The 14,498-nt window shown below is 42.6% G+C and overlaps 1 protein-coding gene across 1 annotated transcript; it reads right to left on the bottom strand.

The window, feature by feature from the left end:
* Positions 1-403: 403 nt before the first annotated feature.
* On the bottom strand, positions 404-13,857 carry sfrp5 (secreted frizzled-related protein 5). Its single transcript, XM_020095419.2, has 3 exons — positions 12,771-13,857; positions 5,999-6,076; positions 404-1,969 (listed from the first exon to the last, which is right to left on the bottom strand). Exons 1-3 carry the CDS (start codon positions 13,321-13,323, stop codon positions 1,641-1,643), a joined length of 960 nt encoding a protein of 319 aa, XP_019950978.1. The 5' UTR covers positions 13,324-13,857; the 3' UTR covers positions 404-1,640.
* Positions 13,858-14,498: the final 641 nt, after the last annotated feature.

The following is a 14,498-nucleotide window of genomic DNA, read 5'->3' as shown; positions in this document are numbered from 1 at the left end:
AGCTGTATTTAGAAATCTAGAGGGAGATGATGTGTTGGAAAGGGTATAAATGTGTAGAATGAATAAAGCACTATTGTGAATGATTGTTTGTCTTTGTATGCCTGTGATAGGCTGGCGACCTGTCCAGACTGTACCCTCCCCTATTGGCCGATGTCAGCTGGGATTGGCTCCACCTCCATCATGACAGTGATATTAATAATGGCTGAATGGACGAGCATTTTTAAGATTCATAAAAATCCAAGAACCTGCCATGGTTTATATCATGAAAAAATTTGATTAAGTATGAATTTATATCAAATTTATTCCAGATTGTTAGTTCAGGGAAGCTTTTTATTTTATGAATAAGTGCACTGTAATCTTATAATGATAGAAGATAGAAGAAATGGCACATTTCACAGAGGAATTCTTTATAAAAATTTCAAATATATTTTATTTATTTACTTTTTTGTAAAACAAAGATGTATTTCAGTAATAGAACTACTTACAGGTTAACTGATTAGAAAATATCAAAATTTCATTTCATTTCTACGGCAACAGTGAATTCAGGCGTTATGTCTGTATGTATGATTTCTGCTTTCATACCATAGAAGTTTAACTGAAGCAAAATGTTTTGAAAATGTAAGTACAAAAAAAAGAAACATTTGAAGAGTGATAGTGAAAAATAGCGAGTACCAGAGACTTATCAACCCAACATTGTTGGTACTGTCCAGAGTCTCTTTCTCTCTCGTTCTTTCTCCTTTTTTCTCCACTTGTTTTCAGGAAGATGTCTTCTCTGCCTCCTTCTCTCTCTCCCGATTCAAAACGCAAAAAAAGATTCAAGTTTCCCTCTTTCAGGCCGCAAAAAAAAGGTTCTGTACAAAGTCAGTGAAAGCATCATCCCGTCCGTCAGTCTGTCTTGTTCCATTCGTCTTCTTTCCCAGCAGGGATAAAAGAAAAAAAGCCCTGTTTCTAATGATCTAATATTCATCTGAATTACCTACTTTTTACATCATTATTAAAACATACAGTTTAGTGGGTCATCTACATTTCTCTGCTTTGCTGTTGTACTGGGAGCTGCTGTGCCAGCGTGCGCTCTGTCCCATTGCACAGCTCAAATATTCCTGTCAGCTTTTCTTTTACACAGAAACAAACTCTGCTTATCCTCCTCCAAATTCTGTCTGTCTATAATCAATCAAATCTTTAGGCTCCCATTTCATAATGCTGCTGTCTTATCAATAACTCTGCTCTAAGATATCATAAAGTGGTTGGTTCTACTAAATCAGAAAAGGAAAGGAGAATTGTTAAGGAGGTTTATTAAATAGAAGACGGTTTATTAAACAGCAGGGGGTAGATGTGTAAATGTCCGTTTTAATCATAATTGCCATAAATCTGTTTTTCCTGGATCTTTTATTTTTGGGATGGAGCTGCAGAGCATGCTGCTTTTAGCTGCTCTGACATTAATATGCCTGATTCATCTCAGTGGATCAGAACGACCCCCCTTGGACTAGCTGATTCATGATAAAGCTGAGAAAATAAAAGCGCGGCCACCCTGGCAGGGGGATGTGGGGTTCAGGGATGCACTAGTGGAACGAGAATTAGTACTTTTGTAACAGGTTGGAGTGTGAGGAGATCGCGGACTGTACAGGGAGTACACAGGCGTGTCACTGGAAGACAGTGTGGTAGGTGGGACACTGATGGGACTTCATGTACTTGACGGCGAACTTGAGCTCCTTGCTCTTCTTGTCCCACTTGTGGATGGACATGAGCAGCAGCTGCTGGTCCACCTTGCGGCCCATGATGAGGAAGTTGGAGCTCAGGCTGTCCAGCTGCGAGCACGGGCAGTTGGCGCCGTTCTTGATGTACAGGGTCAGTTTCTTCAGGTCCTTCTTCCTCAGCACGCCCTGCTTCAACACTCGCTTTTTCTTCTGCGCCGCAATCAGCTTCTTGTCACCCTTCTCCTTCTTCACCTCCTTGATTTTCATCTTGAGGACTAAGGAAGAAGACAGGGAGATGTGTTAACTTTACACTTAATATAAATCACAGATATTTATATCCAGCAGCTCTTAACGTGTCATCCTGATTCCCCTGTTCCCCCCCGACTCTGAGTAGTTGTGCCAGAGAAGTAGCTATTTTACATCTCTCCCAGGTATCATCATTTAACTTCTCCCACAGCATACAAATACAACAACTGCATCCTGTGTGTGTGTTTGTGTGTCTGACTTGGGGGGAAAACCATAAACGGTGAGGACATATTTATGGAACAGAGGCAAGTTTTAGGGCTTTTGGCACAAGTTCAGGTCTTCTGCAGAATGTCCGCACAACATGATCTGGACTTTCTCCAGATGTTTACTTTCACATATGAACATTGCAGCAGGAGATTCTCCGATCAGACATATTCATTCATTCGAGGAATTTTTGTTTAAAGCCCATCAACACTGGGGTTGGCCTGTACCACCAAAAGCTCTTTCCAAATAGACATCTTCATCAGGGTCTTCTACAAATATAGTTCCTCTTTTTTAACCTGAAATATTTGTATTATTCTGGGGATTTGTCTTCAGTTTTGCGACTCTTTTAGAAACGCCACCAATGCGCTCACTCACTCAAGGTGGATCCACCGGAGGATCTCCTGCTGTGTTCCCAAATGGGCTCATTCGGATATTATCCAGAGTTTTTACTCTGGGACGGCATGGAAAATCTGGAGCAAGTGCGGAGCAGGTCTGAACACAGCTTTATTCAGTTCTCAAATGATGTGGCAAGTAAAATAGTTTATTTTTGGGGGTCAAAACAACTTTATTGTTTTTTTTTTTTCAAGTGTCAAAGTTAAATCTTGTCTGAGGTCAAATCTTGCAGCAGTCAACTTCAGGTTTTTTCGTTTTTTGTGTGCATGTAGGTGCAGAACAGATATCCTCTGTGCAGTTTATGTTTCCTGCATTTGTGGAGTTTGGCTACAGCAAAAATCAGGTTTATCCACTAATGAAAAACGGAGGAGCGTCGTGTTAATAAGTTATAGTAGAGATTAAAATTGAACTGCCAAGCATTTGAGAGTGGAATTTTCTGGGTGAACATTCTGACAGGTGAAATCAATCACGGGCCGGGCAAAGGCGCAGGGTCGGCATGAAGCATCGCTATGTGCCCAAGTCCTGCTGGATACTTGCCATTTCACTTCTCGCCTGCTAGTCTGCAGTTGCATAAACAGCCCTCGGAACACTCTGATACGAATTCAGTACATGTGGAGTGATAGCATGTTCAAGAAGGTATGTGTGTGCTGAGTTTCCTTTCATCCACGTCCCGATTCACATCCAGCTCCTTCAACTGAGGACGTGTGTTTATGTGCTGCGTTTGCATGCCGACACATACGAGCGTGTGTGAATGAATGCATTCATGTATGTGTTGAGCAAAAAGATACCAAGGATAAAATAACTTCCCACTTTAAATGTTCTGGTCTGGGCAAATGTTTTACTGAAGTAAAATGTATACACAAAAGTACAGCATGAACTTTTCTACTTGAATAAAAGTAAATACTTGCTTTTAAATATATTTCAAGTATTAAAAGTAAAAGTAACTGTGTATCCTTTTCCTTTCCATGGTTTGGGGATGGCCTTATCTTAATGCTGCTGCAGGAGGCGGGGTCTAATGTTAACTGTCCACCCTTTAAAAAAAATATTATGTGATATTAAATGATATATGTTTATGATTTTGACCCTTTATTTTTTTCTCTTTAGTTTAGTTACTCATGTTTATTATTTATATCTTGTAAGGTGTCTAGAAAAGTGGTGTAAAAAATATAATTTGGGCCTAATATAATAATAACAATAATAATATTAATAAATCATATGTCATTGTTAATTATTATTATTATTATAATAATAATAATAATACTTATTATTATAATTATTATAATTATAATGTGAGCATGTACAGCAATTTGTTTTAAAAATGTAAAAAATGCGTAATGAAGTAAATGTACTTAGTAACATCCCACCACTGGTTCAGCTTTATTCATACATTAGTCATGCGGCCTGGCCGGTATTCTCGTGACAAGCTGTGGACACGTCATTTTACAAACTCACTTTCTTTTTACAGTCAGCAGAGGAGGAGTAGAGGTAGAAGTTGATGAGAGGAGAAGGAGAGAGCGGTGCGCTGTCATTTTGAGGCAACACAGATTTTCTTTAAGCTACATCGAGGGGCCCCCCCTCCACCATACGGACCAGGTGTAGGTTGCACGTTCCTGCCAGACTCTCATCCCAGCTGCATTTCTTTTCTTAACTCTTGTTATTTTTTTACCATGCTTACTGGATGGTACAACCAGGAATGTGGAGAGATCAGACATCAAAAGTAGAGTGTAACAAAACACGATGTTCCAAATGCTCTCGGGGTGAACAGGTTACTAGGTTACAACATTCATGAGACGTTAGATCAAGCTGGAATCAGCTATCTCCCTATAAAATAACTCCGTGCTGTCATTTTTGCCTTGATCTCCAAATCCATACGTCATGGTTATCTTGACGTCTCTACTCATCCCCTTGTCTCCTCCAGTCATATAGCCAATAAAATGTCTGGCTATCTGCCTTCATGTGTAATCATGTTTCATTCTAATGAAAAGAAAGAAACTGTGTGTTGCTCTCATGTTAAAAGATTGAGATGTGCAACGCCTCAATTAATCACACAAATAAATATCTGTGATTTGGTCGAGTCATGAGTGATTGTAGGGGATGAACATATGTTTTGGCCGCGGCCCAGCAGTGTGTGAGCATTGTGCACAAAGACATACTTTGTTGTTGGATGTGTTGTGGTTAGTGAGTTATGATTTATAATGGCTCATCATCTGGAGGTGTGGGTAAGTCCCAGAAGATTACGAAACTTGGTGACCTTTAAATTGCAGGTTACTCTGAAGACAGGGGCAATAGTGTGTGCAAGCAGAATTTCATCAGCTGCCGAGTACGACGGGCCAAAAGCCTCCACGAGCAAATTTAATAATGAAATAATTATATTCTGACTGTGTGTACATTTCATTACTGCGGTGAAAGTGGAAAGTCTGGAAAATATTGTTGAATGGACATTGGGGACTGGAAGCTGTTAAATTATTGAATTATAAGAAGAGGGATTTTACTAAAAGAGGGAATACTTTTCTCTCCTTGTTGTGAGTTTAATAGAGACGGACCTAAACCAAAACAATGAATTTACTTTGGAAAAAAACGAATGAAAATCCCAAAGTGGCTTTTATTGAACATGAAAACTGACTTTGGTTCTGTATGATACAGTTTTGATGCTAAATGCTAGAGTTGTTACACTGAAGAGGGACAGTGCATAATATTTGAATGTGGATGGATGTTTTTGCAGTTGCAGTCCTGCTGTTTCTTTTTACCGTCCAACAAAATGAAATGCTTCTAGTATTCTGTCTTTAGACTTGTAACTCAATCTACTCCTTTTAGTGCATTTTTCTGAAAATTTAAAGCCAAAACAAATTCTCTCATATGTTAATGATGGCACACGCTGAGGCCTTTAAAATACCTCTCCTCAAATAACACATGAAACAGCCTTGTAACTATCAATGAACCCTGTGGTGACTTTTTTATTCCGAAACTTTCTGTTGTGATTTAATAAGTATAATCCTATGAAAGTTGTGCACAAAATGATTTTACTTTTTACTGGCTCACAAACGTATTCCCGTTCTTCAGGCTACAGATTGTGCTGGAAAGTTTTGAGACCAGCTTCACGTGTGCTAACCTGAGGCAGTGAGTTATAAGGGAGGACATCTGCAGCAATGGTATAGTAGTTTATGGCACCACCTACAGACACAGATGGCAGTAGGTGCTGCATTTGTAAGACTTGTGCGACCGGCACGCAATGAGTAATACCGTAACTTACATAATCAGATCACATAATTGTATTGGATTACACTGTGTTTGTACTAATGTACACTTCCAAACTTTACAAGCGCTAGTTGCCCGACAGCATTCATTTTGTTTGTTTTCTGGTTGACACTCATGTTCCACTCTTTTCAATAGCTGATACTTACCGAAGTCACTAGCGCAGTAATGCTCCATTATGTTGTCGGCTTTCATCTCATTGTCACACGGAGGGCACACCTTCGACACTGAGGGGAGAGAAAAATAATTACTACACCGAATCACATTTCATTTGGTGCTATTATGGTGCCAGATTAGCGAATATGCAGCGGCTGAGTTGAGGTCATTGTTAGTCAAGTGCAGTCAGCAAAACCAAAGCTGTGTCGGTATGAAACCTTTAAGCCCTGACCACTTTTGAGGCACTTACTCGCAGCCCCCCTCGACTTGTCAGACTGTATTTGCTGTGGAGCGAATATATAGTACAGCCGGCCGACTGATGTTTGCCCTGCAATTACACTGGAGAAAGTGTTTTTATTCTGGCCGTTGTATATTTTGGTGGTGCGGGCGTGGTCTTGGCCACGCAGAAAGGTAAACGCTGGAGCAGCAGCAGCCGAACATGGTGAAAAGTGATTCAGTAAACAGACACAGCCGCCATTTAGGCCACACAGCAACCACACATTGTGAAACAGCGGATAAACCAAAGCAACAAGTTCAATTTATTTTTAACTCAGAATGTATGGGCATGCTCGCGCTGCTCAAAAGCATGTGTAATCTCACATGTTCAGCCTCAACATGAGAGAGAAAAAATCTATAAATTAATGTATACAGTGTAAAACTTTCCAAATATTCTTGGAAATATGATAATTTTGACCTTTCTCAACTCTCTCACTCATGCTGCTTACTAAACATCTGTCAGAGTGCTCAATCTCGTCCTTCTTAGACACACACAGACATGCTTCATGCTAAATTGCAATTTTCTCCAAAGACTCTTCAATATAAAACTTTATTATGACAATTACTACTTAAACTCCATGTAATCCCAGGGAGACTGGTTGTGCACATCTAATATCAGTCCACTTATCCACCAAACAGAGCCTTGGGCCTATTGAGAGAATTAGGTATAATATTAGACAAGGTCAGGGAGAGAGGGATGAAGTATAGAAATCTTCTCAAACCTATAGATAAGAGAAACATGGTTATGATTCTTTCATTTTCTCCACGTCTCACACTTACTCACACACACTCACCCACAGGACTATCCTAGCCCCTGGGTTAAAAGTCAGGGTTCAGAGGTTATCACCCCAGCCCAAACCGCAGCGTCTGGCTAGATAATAAGAGGGGTCAAAGTTCAGCATGCTCTGCTGCTCGGGTCATGAGGAGGTTGAACCCCCTAACCACAGCTGAGTGTATGTATCGTGTATGTGCATCGGAGGGAGTTGAACCATGTTCTTGTGGAGTTACTGCCAGTTTTCTCCTCCGAGGGTTCCCATGCTTTCACGGGCGGGAGACCTGCGGGACCTATACAGGGTCAGGCCTCTAATTGTCTGGTGCTGACATGAAGACTGGGACAAGAGCATGGAAACACACACACACACACACACATGAACACACATGAACATGCTCACACAGATGAAGAGATGCCAGAACTCCTCTGAATTTGTCCTGTTTTGAATGATTGCCTCGGAGCTGTTGCATCTTATTCAGACTCCACAGGAATTCATTCTGGTTTCACAGGGGTGGTACGTTGGCAGGAGGCCCAGTTGCGCTGATGCCAGAGCATGTGTCAGGAGAGCGCAGCCCCCTCCATGAAAACTTAGCTGAGCTTGGACCGAAAACCACTGCTTGGACGCCGCTGAGAAATCAATTAAGCAACAACTGCCCTCATCGTGGTCGGGTCTCTGTCGGGGGAAGAGCCGTCATGTTCTGATGGAAATCACTGCTGCATGGCTTTGGTGTGGTGTTTTTTTCCTGGACACGTTTCCACTCAGCAAATATTTGAACATTAGCTCATTAATGTATTTTTGCCATCATCTCAAAGCAGCTGAGGCTGTTTTTTTACCATGCCATGTGATTAAAATATAGAAAATTAGACTTTGGACTTTATGTGACTCACACCCCGGATTATAGATTTAACTGCAGAAACAGTAATGTTCCAATCAGGGTGAAGAATGTTCTAATATTTTTTGAGGCTGGGAGTCAATGATAAAGAATAAGAGGAGAGCAATGACGGGAGCAGGGTGGGTAAGGAGGCGGTCTGTTGGAAAGTCCTGCTGTTAATCCTCAAACTGAGAGCCAGAGTGGAAATGACATATGACAAGATTCTAGCAACTTCACTACACAGCTTCACTTAGTTAGAGCTCTGAGGTTCGTATCACTTTCTCCATTTCAAGTTTCTCTTGTATTTTTGTCTTCTATTTAAAGTAACATGGTTTATAGAGAACCTTATTGAAAATAGGAAAATACAACAAACAAAACTAAAAACAATATTAAAAAAAAAAGATTAATGCTGCTTAAGAGAACAAGAAAGAATAGAAGGTTCCACTATGATGTCATCATCATCATCATCATTATTTTTGATGTAATTTCTTGTTGCAGGAGGAAATTGCTGTGTGTGTCAAATTATGGTCATCACATTCTCTTTAAAAGTTTTGTGGAAACACAAGTCCCTTTTTACGCCCTGTCCACACTAATGTGGACATTTTGCAAGATGAAAATGTTTTCTCTGCATTTTGGACTGAGACACAAATTTTTACAAATGCCTTCCAAAGCGCAGATTGTCCGAAACTCAATGACATCACATCTGATTTTGGACAGACCCACTGTTGCGACATTGCTAGCTATATACCAGTTTACCAGTATGTGTCTGGCACTGCTCGGTTTAATTTTAAGTTTTCCTGCTAATTTTAGCATTATCGGCATTTAAAGGTTCAGTGTGTAGAGTTAAGTGACATCTAGTGGTGAAGTTGCATATTTCAGCTGAATACCCCTCAACTCACCCTCCCCTTCCAAACATGAAAGACAACCTGCGGTAGCTTCAATTGTCATGAAAACTCAAAAGGTGTTTAGTTTATCCAGTGTAGACTACTGTAAAAAAACATGGCGGCCTCCATTGAGAGGACCCACCCCCGATGTAAAACGAAGGTCGCGTGGACATAAAGGGGTGGGAAGTGTAGACAAAGCCTTAGAATCAATTTTACATTTGGGGTAAATCTTGGTTACAGTATGAGCTTACACACACACACACACACACCCCCCTTAACACAAAAGATATGAGTATTGTCATGTGATCCGCTAGCATGTCTTGTCCCCTGCAGCCTAAGCATTACATTGTTTTTTTTAACGGGCAGAGTGTTCCATGTAAAGTATGCGTGGGTCACTATCTCATGCCTCATTTGGGCCCTTAAAGTTATGAGCAGCAACACTTATGACATAAAACGGTACTGTGCCGGAGATGAAATGTGGCGTGTGATTTATGTCAGACAGCCTAACATCTGTTAAAATGCGGCATGCAGACAGAGGAGGAGTCAAACACGGACCGCAGGCTGCCCCTGGGGCCCTTAAAACACACCCCGTACCTCACATCTGTAGGAACCCTACACAGAAGAGGAAACACGTTATCAAAAAAAGGCCCAGGCAGTCTTCCGTGCACAGACCCATGGATCACATTTTCCCTTTCATATAGCAGCCAGGGCCACATGAGTAGTGCCCATTGTGCTGCTGGGGACCTGACAGCGCGGGCCCATCTCCTTTAGCGCGGCTGTAACTTACACTAGCCACATCAATGAGGACAGCGAGGACAGACAATATCTTTCACACCATGCAATTTCAACCACTTTCACCAGACAACGTTCATATTGTCTCATAGAGCATTTTTCTGTGGAAGAACACAATTTGAGTTGTGGAGTTGCACTAACGCAGAATCCTTCTTTCAGTTATCAAACCTTATTATTTTCTGATGCTGACAGTTGATAAAGGCAGCATCATTAAATCCATTGGGTGGAGTTGATGGCTGCTCAGCCGCACACCCTGAGCTCAGCTGGCCTTTTATTCTCCCTGGATACCTGGGTCCTTCCAGTCAGCAGGCTACTTGTCTTCCCTGCTTTAATATCTAAAGACGTGTGTTTCACACATTCACACCCCATGGGCCCCACTTACACACACCCATGAACCTGCACACTCACACAACCTGAGCTCAGATGCTGGCGGCGGTCCTCTCAGCTCTGGCTGTGACAGAGGTGGAAAGTGAATCTAACTCTGTTCTGTAAGTTTCCACAGGAGCCCTTGAACCGTGTCGTATCACGTAATTGCAGAATAGCTCAGATATCACCGGGACAAGAGGAGCAGTAGGTCCAACAGCACTTAATTCATGTGATCGATCCAACTCCTCAACATCCACCTAGACCTCCACAGCAGTCCTTCTGTATATGAACCTGCACAAAGACAATCATCCATGTTCTTTTGACACTAAGGCTTCCTGGGAAACTCACTTCTACGAGTTCTTTGCTGAAATTCCTTTTTGTTATTACTGGCCATGCTTGTGTATGTGCATGTGCACCTGTTTCTCTCTCTCTCTCTCTCTCTCTCTGTGTGTGTGTGTGTGTGTGTGTGTGTGTGTGTGTGTGTGTGTGTGTGTGTGTGTGTGTGCGTGTGTGTGTGCTTGTCCTCAGGATGGCCTCATCGGCACATCTGAGAATCTCTGCCTCTTACCAATACGTCAAAGACTGAGCCTCTAGGCTAGAAATGATATGGGTTGACTCTCGGTTTAAAAAAGACACGCATGCACACAGACAAACACATGCACACAAAATAAACTTTAAAACCTAACCAATACTCCATATTTGATTTGTTCCTTAGAAATTTAATTCAATACATTTATCTGTGTACTTTCCTCATAAAACTGCTTTATAACAAAGATCCCTTTATATAGTTTAATTGATCTTGCACCACTTTCTTATCTCCCTGCCTCTGCTCATTATTTGATTAGATAGGATCAACAAACCCAGTGCAACAGTTTAAGCCGCCTCCTTCTCCATGAGCATGTAAAAGAATGACTTATGGTTCTGCAAAGCCAAAATGTCACATTTTTGATGCCAGTCCTAGAAAAACAGAGCAGCCGTTTTTTCCTAATGCAGTAAGTCGACTCTTTATGAATCTACTTGAAATATCTTACAATAATCTTTTCACACTTTTTGATCAGGGATAGTTGCTGTGAGATTAGCTTTGAGAATAATAGTTAATGATAATAGTTAATAGTTTAAGTTAAAGAAATGCGTTTACTCTGTATGTTTGATCATATTTTAACACAGGAACATTTCAATCAAAGTAGATGAAAAATGACAATAAATGGTTAAAGCTAAAAAGTGGAATAAGAAACTGTTTTCTTTGAGTCCTGGTTGAAAGCACAGAGGAGGACACTTCATGCTGCAGGAAGCAGCTTTTCTCCTCGTCTGCGTCTCTTTACTTTCCGGCTCCCCTTTCCTTTTCTCTCCTCTCGGGGGACAAACAGACTTTAGCCATTCCCATTCTCCGCCTGCCTCTCTTGTCCTGTCATGTCGACTAATTAGCGGGAGCTCAGTAATTGGCCTTCTTGCTAATTGGCCTGCCGGCTGCCAGACCCAACAAAAGCTGAGCAGGCAGGGACACAGTGGGGACTGTCCCCCTCCACTGCCTCAAGTCCCTCATCAACTCCCTCTCTCCCCCTTTCAGCTTTTGTGAAGAGGCTGTTCAAGTAGTCGTGGTGCACACAAGCACGCACACATGCACTCACACACTTATTTCTCTATTTAGTTCCCACTCACAGCTGACGATGGGCCCATCTGGTGCCTTGACTTGTCTGTGTAAAATTATATAACATTTTCTCTCTTAGAAACAGCAGTGTAGTCACTTTTCTTCAAATTTGATCATTCTCAGGTTTATTGGTTTGTGTACTGACACTCTGCAGACCAGCTTGTGAGTTGCAGGCATGAGTTCAAATGAGACATTCTCCATTCAATCAGTTGTTAGATTGATTGATTAGCTGTTGATGGACGACTGCTGATAAAGGTGGTGGGGGGGGGGGTTGCAATGCACATCACCTTTTCAGTCAAGATTTGTTAAACATCTTGGTGCATTTATCTTTACTGAGTGAGCCGACTTGTCGCTGCAGTCTCTGCGTCTCCTGTGTGTGTCTCTTTCCGTCTGTCTCTCCCTCAGGCGTATATGTAAATGGCAGGGAGCCATCCTAAACTGTCCAGTTACCCGAGAACTTTCCCCTGTAACCTCCTCTTGCCCCCTTCTCCCTCACTGACCTCCTCTGGATCGTCTCTCACTTAAAACTTTTATCTGGCCTCATCGCATTGCTGGGAAAGCCATATGAGCCTCCCAGCCATTTTCAAGCTCTCACTGTTGCTGACACTCATCTGTCTTAATAGTGTTGTTGGCGATAGGAATCAAAGTCCTTAAATATGCAATGCAGTCACAAACTCACTTGTTTCACATTTGTTTAAAATGTGTTGAGAGTATTTTATTTCTTGTGTCTGCACTCAACACAAGTCATTAGAAAACAATTTCAGCTTTGCATCTGATATAAAATACATGCGCATACATGTCTTGTTTATCAAATTGCAAGTGGCAGACTTCATAATCAAAAATATCTTAATTTAAACCCTGATCTGAACAGATAATTAGCAATACTTTATTGCTTTTTAATTATTATTCATGCGTTTATTCAACTGAAATTGATTGTGTTGTAGTTAATAAGCTTGTCACATGACATTATGAGAGGATATTAAAATTTGAGCTTGTACAAAATGTCTAGGTACCGTTTTGCCAAAAACACAGTCTACCTGCTGTAAAAGCCATAAGTTTGACAGGTGACTCTTTTATTAGCTGTAATAAATGTTTCATGTGTTGACACTATTGAGCAGTATGCTTGAATGAAGGTGTGTGTGCCAGAGTCCCTACCTGGTGGCTGTGTCGCATGATTCCCAGTGAACTGCATGGGGATGCAGAGGTCGTTATCGATGGGGAACTTGTCACAGGTCAGCATCTCCGGCCAGGGGAAGCCATAGGTCTCCATCACCGGAGCACAACTGTCCCTCACGGCTTCACACAGCGAGCGGCAGGGGTAGATGGGTCTGTCCAGGCACACTGGCGCAAACAGCGAGCACAGGAAGACCTGGGTGTCAGCGTGGCAGCGCTTGGCCAGGAGGGGCACCCAGCTGCCCGCCTGTTGCTTGACTTCTGGCATGGTCTCATGGTCCAGGAGGTTGGGCAGCCGCATCTTCTTGTAGCCCACATTGTGGCACAGGCGCAGGTCAGCTGGTATGTCCACACACTGGGGCTGCTTGGTGTAGAATCGGCCATTGTGGAAGTTGTCCGACTGCCAGCTGTAGTAGTCGTACTCATCTGCGGCCGAGACGGTGAGGAGCAGGAGGGAGAGGAGCGACAGGCCCAGTGCCAAGCTGAAGGAGCCCTGGGTTAATGCCCACCTGTGGCTCTTTTGTCCGTGTGCCATGCTTCTCTTTGCTCGGACCAACAATTCAAGAAGGTTGTATCCAAAAATCTCCAAAGTAACTCAGTTACAGTAAAATGCAGACAGCAGACAGGAATAAGTGGGGTAGGAGTACAAGCTGTAATCCCTTTTTCTCTCCTGAGTATGGACGCGGCGGATTGAAAACAAAAACACTGTTTAATTCCCTCTTTCCCTGGATTGTTAGCCCTATTAACCTCCCTAAAACACCTCCGAGTGGGTGTGAGAGTGTGTGTATGTGTGTGTCAGTATGTGTGCCTCAGGTAGTGCAGTGGGGAGGCTGCAGCCAAGGAAGGGTGAGCACACAAGTAGGACTGCTTATTTCCTAACTTTCCCTGTGCACAATTTCTCTCTCTCCTTCCTCGTCCCTCTCTCAGAACTGTCTCCAGCCCTCCCCTGCTCTGTGTCTATCAGTCTGTAGCTGTAATGAGGAGCACCTAGGCTTTAAGAGGCAGTAGCGGCTGCTTTCCGCTGCTGCCTGCCCCCCTAGCAGACTCCCAGACCACTCACCTTCCTACTGGCCTCCCCTGGACTCCCTCACAACAGCCTCGGCCAATCACAGCCCCGGGGTGGATCCCAGTGGCGTGCAGGAACCTCCTCCTGTCGCTTATCCTCTACAAACCCCTCCTCTAGTGCAAGTTAACATGAGAAACAGAAAGAGAGAACAAACGTTGGCAAGTTTCTCCAGCTGTATGTTCATGTAACATGTGCAAGACTCTTTGAAAAGAAAGACAATGACCGTACATCATCCTCCTCCTTAGTAACACTGTTCTTATACACTTGTAATTTCTCCCATTAATCTCCCTGTAGCTCCCTGTTTGTTGCTCCACACAGAACAAATGATGCCTGCTTGCTATTTAAACCTGCTTAATGCATTAGCTCAAAACAGTCTGGAACAACACAGGCTTATGCTGGCAGTAACTCTGAGAAAACTTATCCACACACCTCTGCACAAGCACCAATCTAAGTTCAGGAATCCAGAGACCAAAAAATGAATGAAGTAGGTGGGAACGAGCTGCAGCGTGGGAGAGCCAAGGCTATAGATTGTGCAGCTACAGGTAATTTACCCGCGCTGTGCAAGTTGCGTGTGTTGGCTGTGAATAGAGGCACGCTGCCCCTCCGTCTCTTTCTGTCATGGCAGCTGACACAGTGAGAGCCCT

This window comes from Paralichthys olivaceus, chromosome 14, assembly GCF_024713975.1.
Source record: "Paralichthys olivaceus isolate ysfri-2021 chromosome 14, ASM2471397v2, whole genome shotgun sequence".
Lineage (NCBI taxonomy): Eukaryota > Metazoa > Chordata > Actinopteri > Pleuronectiformes > Paralichthyidae > Paralichthys > Paralichthys olivaceus.
This window is presented reverse-complemented; position numbering and strand designations above follow the sequence as displayed.

Excerpts from the sequence above, each read along its gene's own strand:
- sfrp5 (XM_020095419.2), bottom strand. The coding sequence starts at position 13,323 with ATGGCACACGGACAAAAGAGCCACAGGTGGGCATTAACCCAGGGCTCC. Across the intron at positions 6,077-12,770 it reads TCATGCGACACAGCCACCAG|TGTCGAAGGTGTGCCCTCCG; the intron begins GTAGGGACTCTG and ends CTCTCCCCTCAG. Across the intron at positions 1,970-5,998 it reads TTACTGCGCTAGTGACTTCG|TCCTCAAGATGAAAATCAAG; the intron begins GTAAGTATCAGC and ends CTTCTTCCTTAG.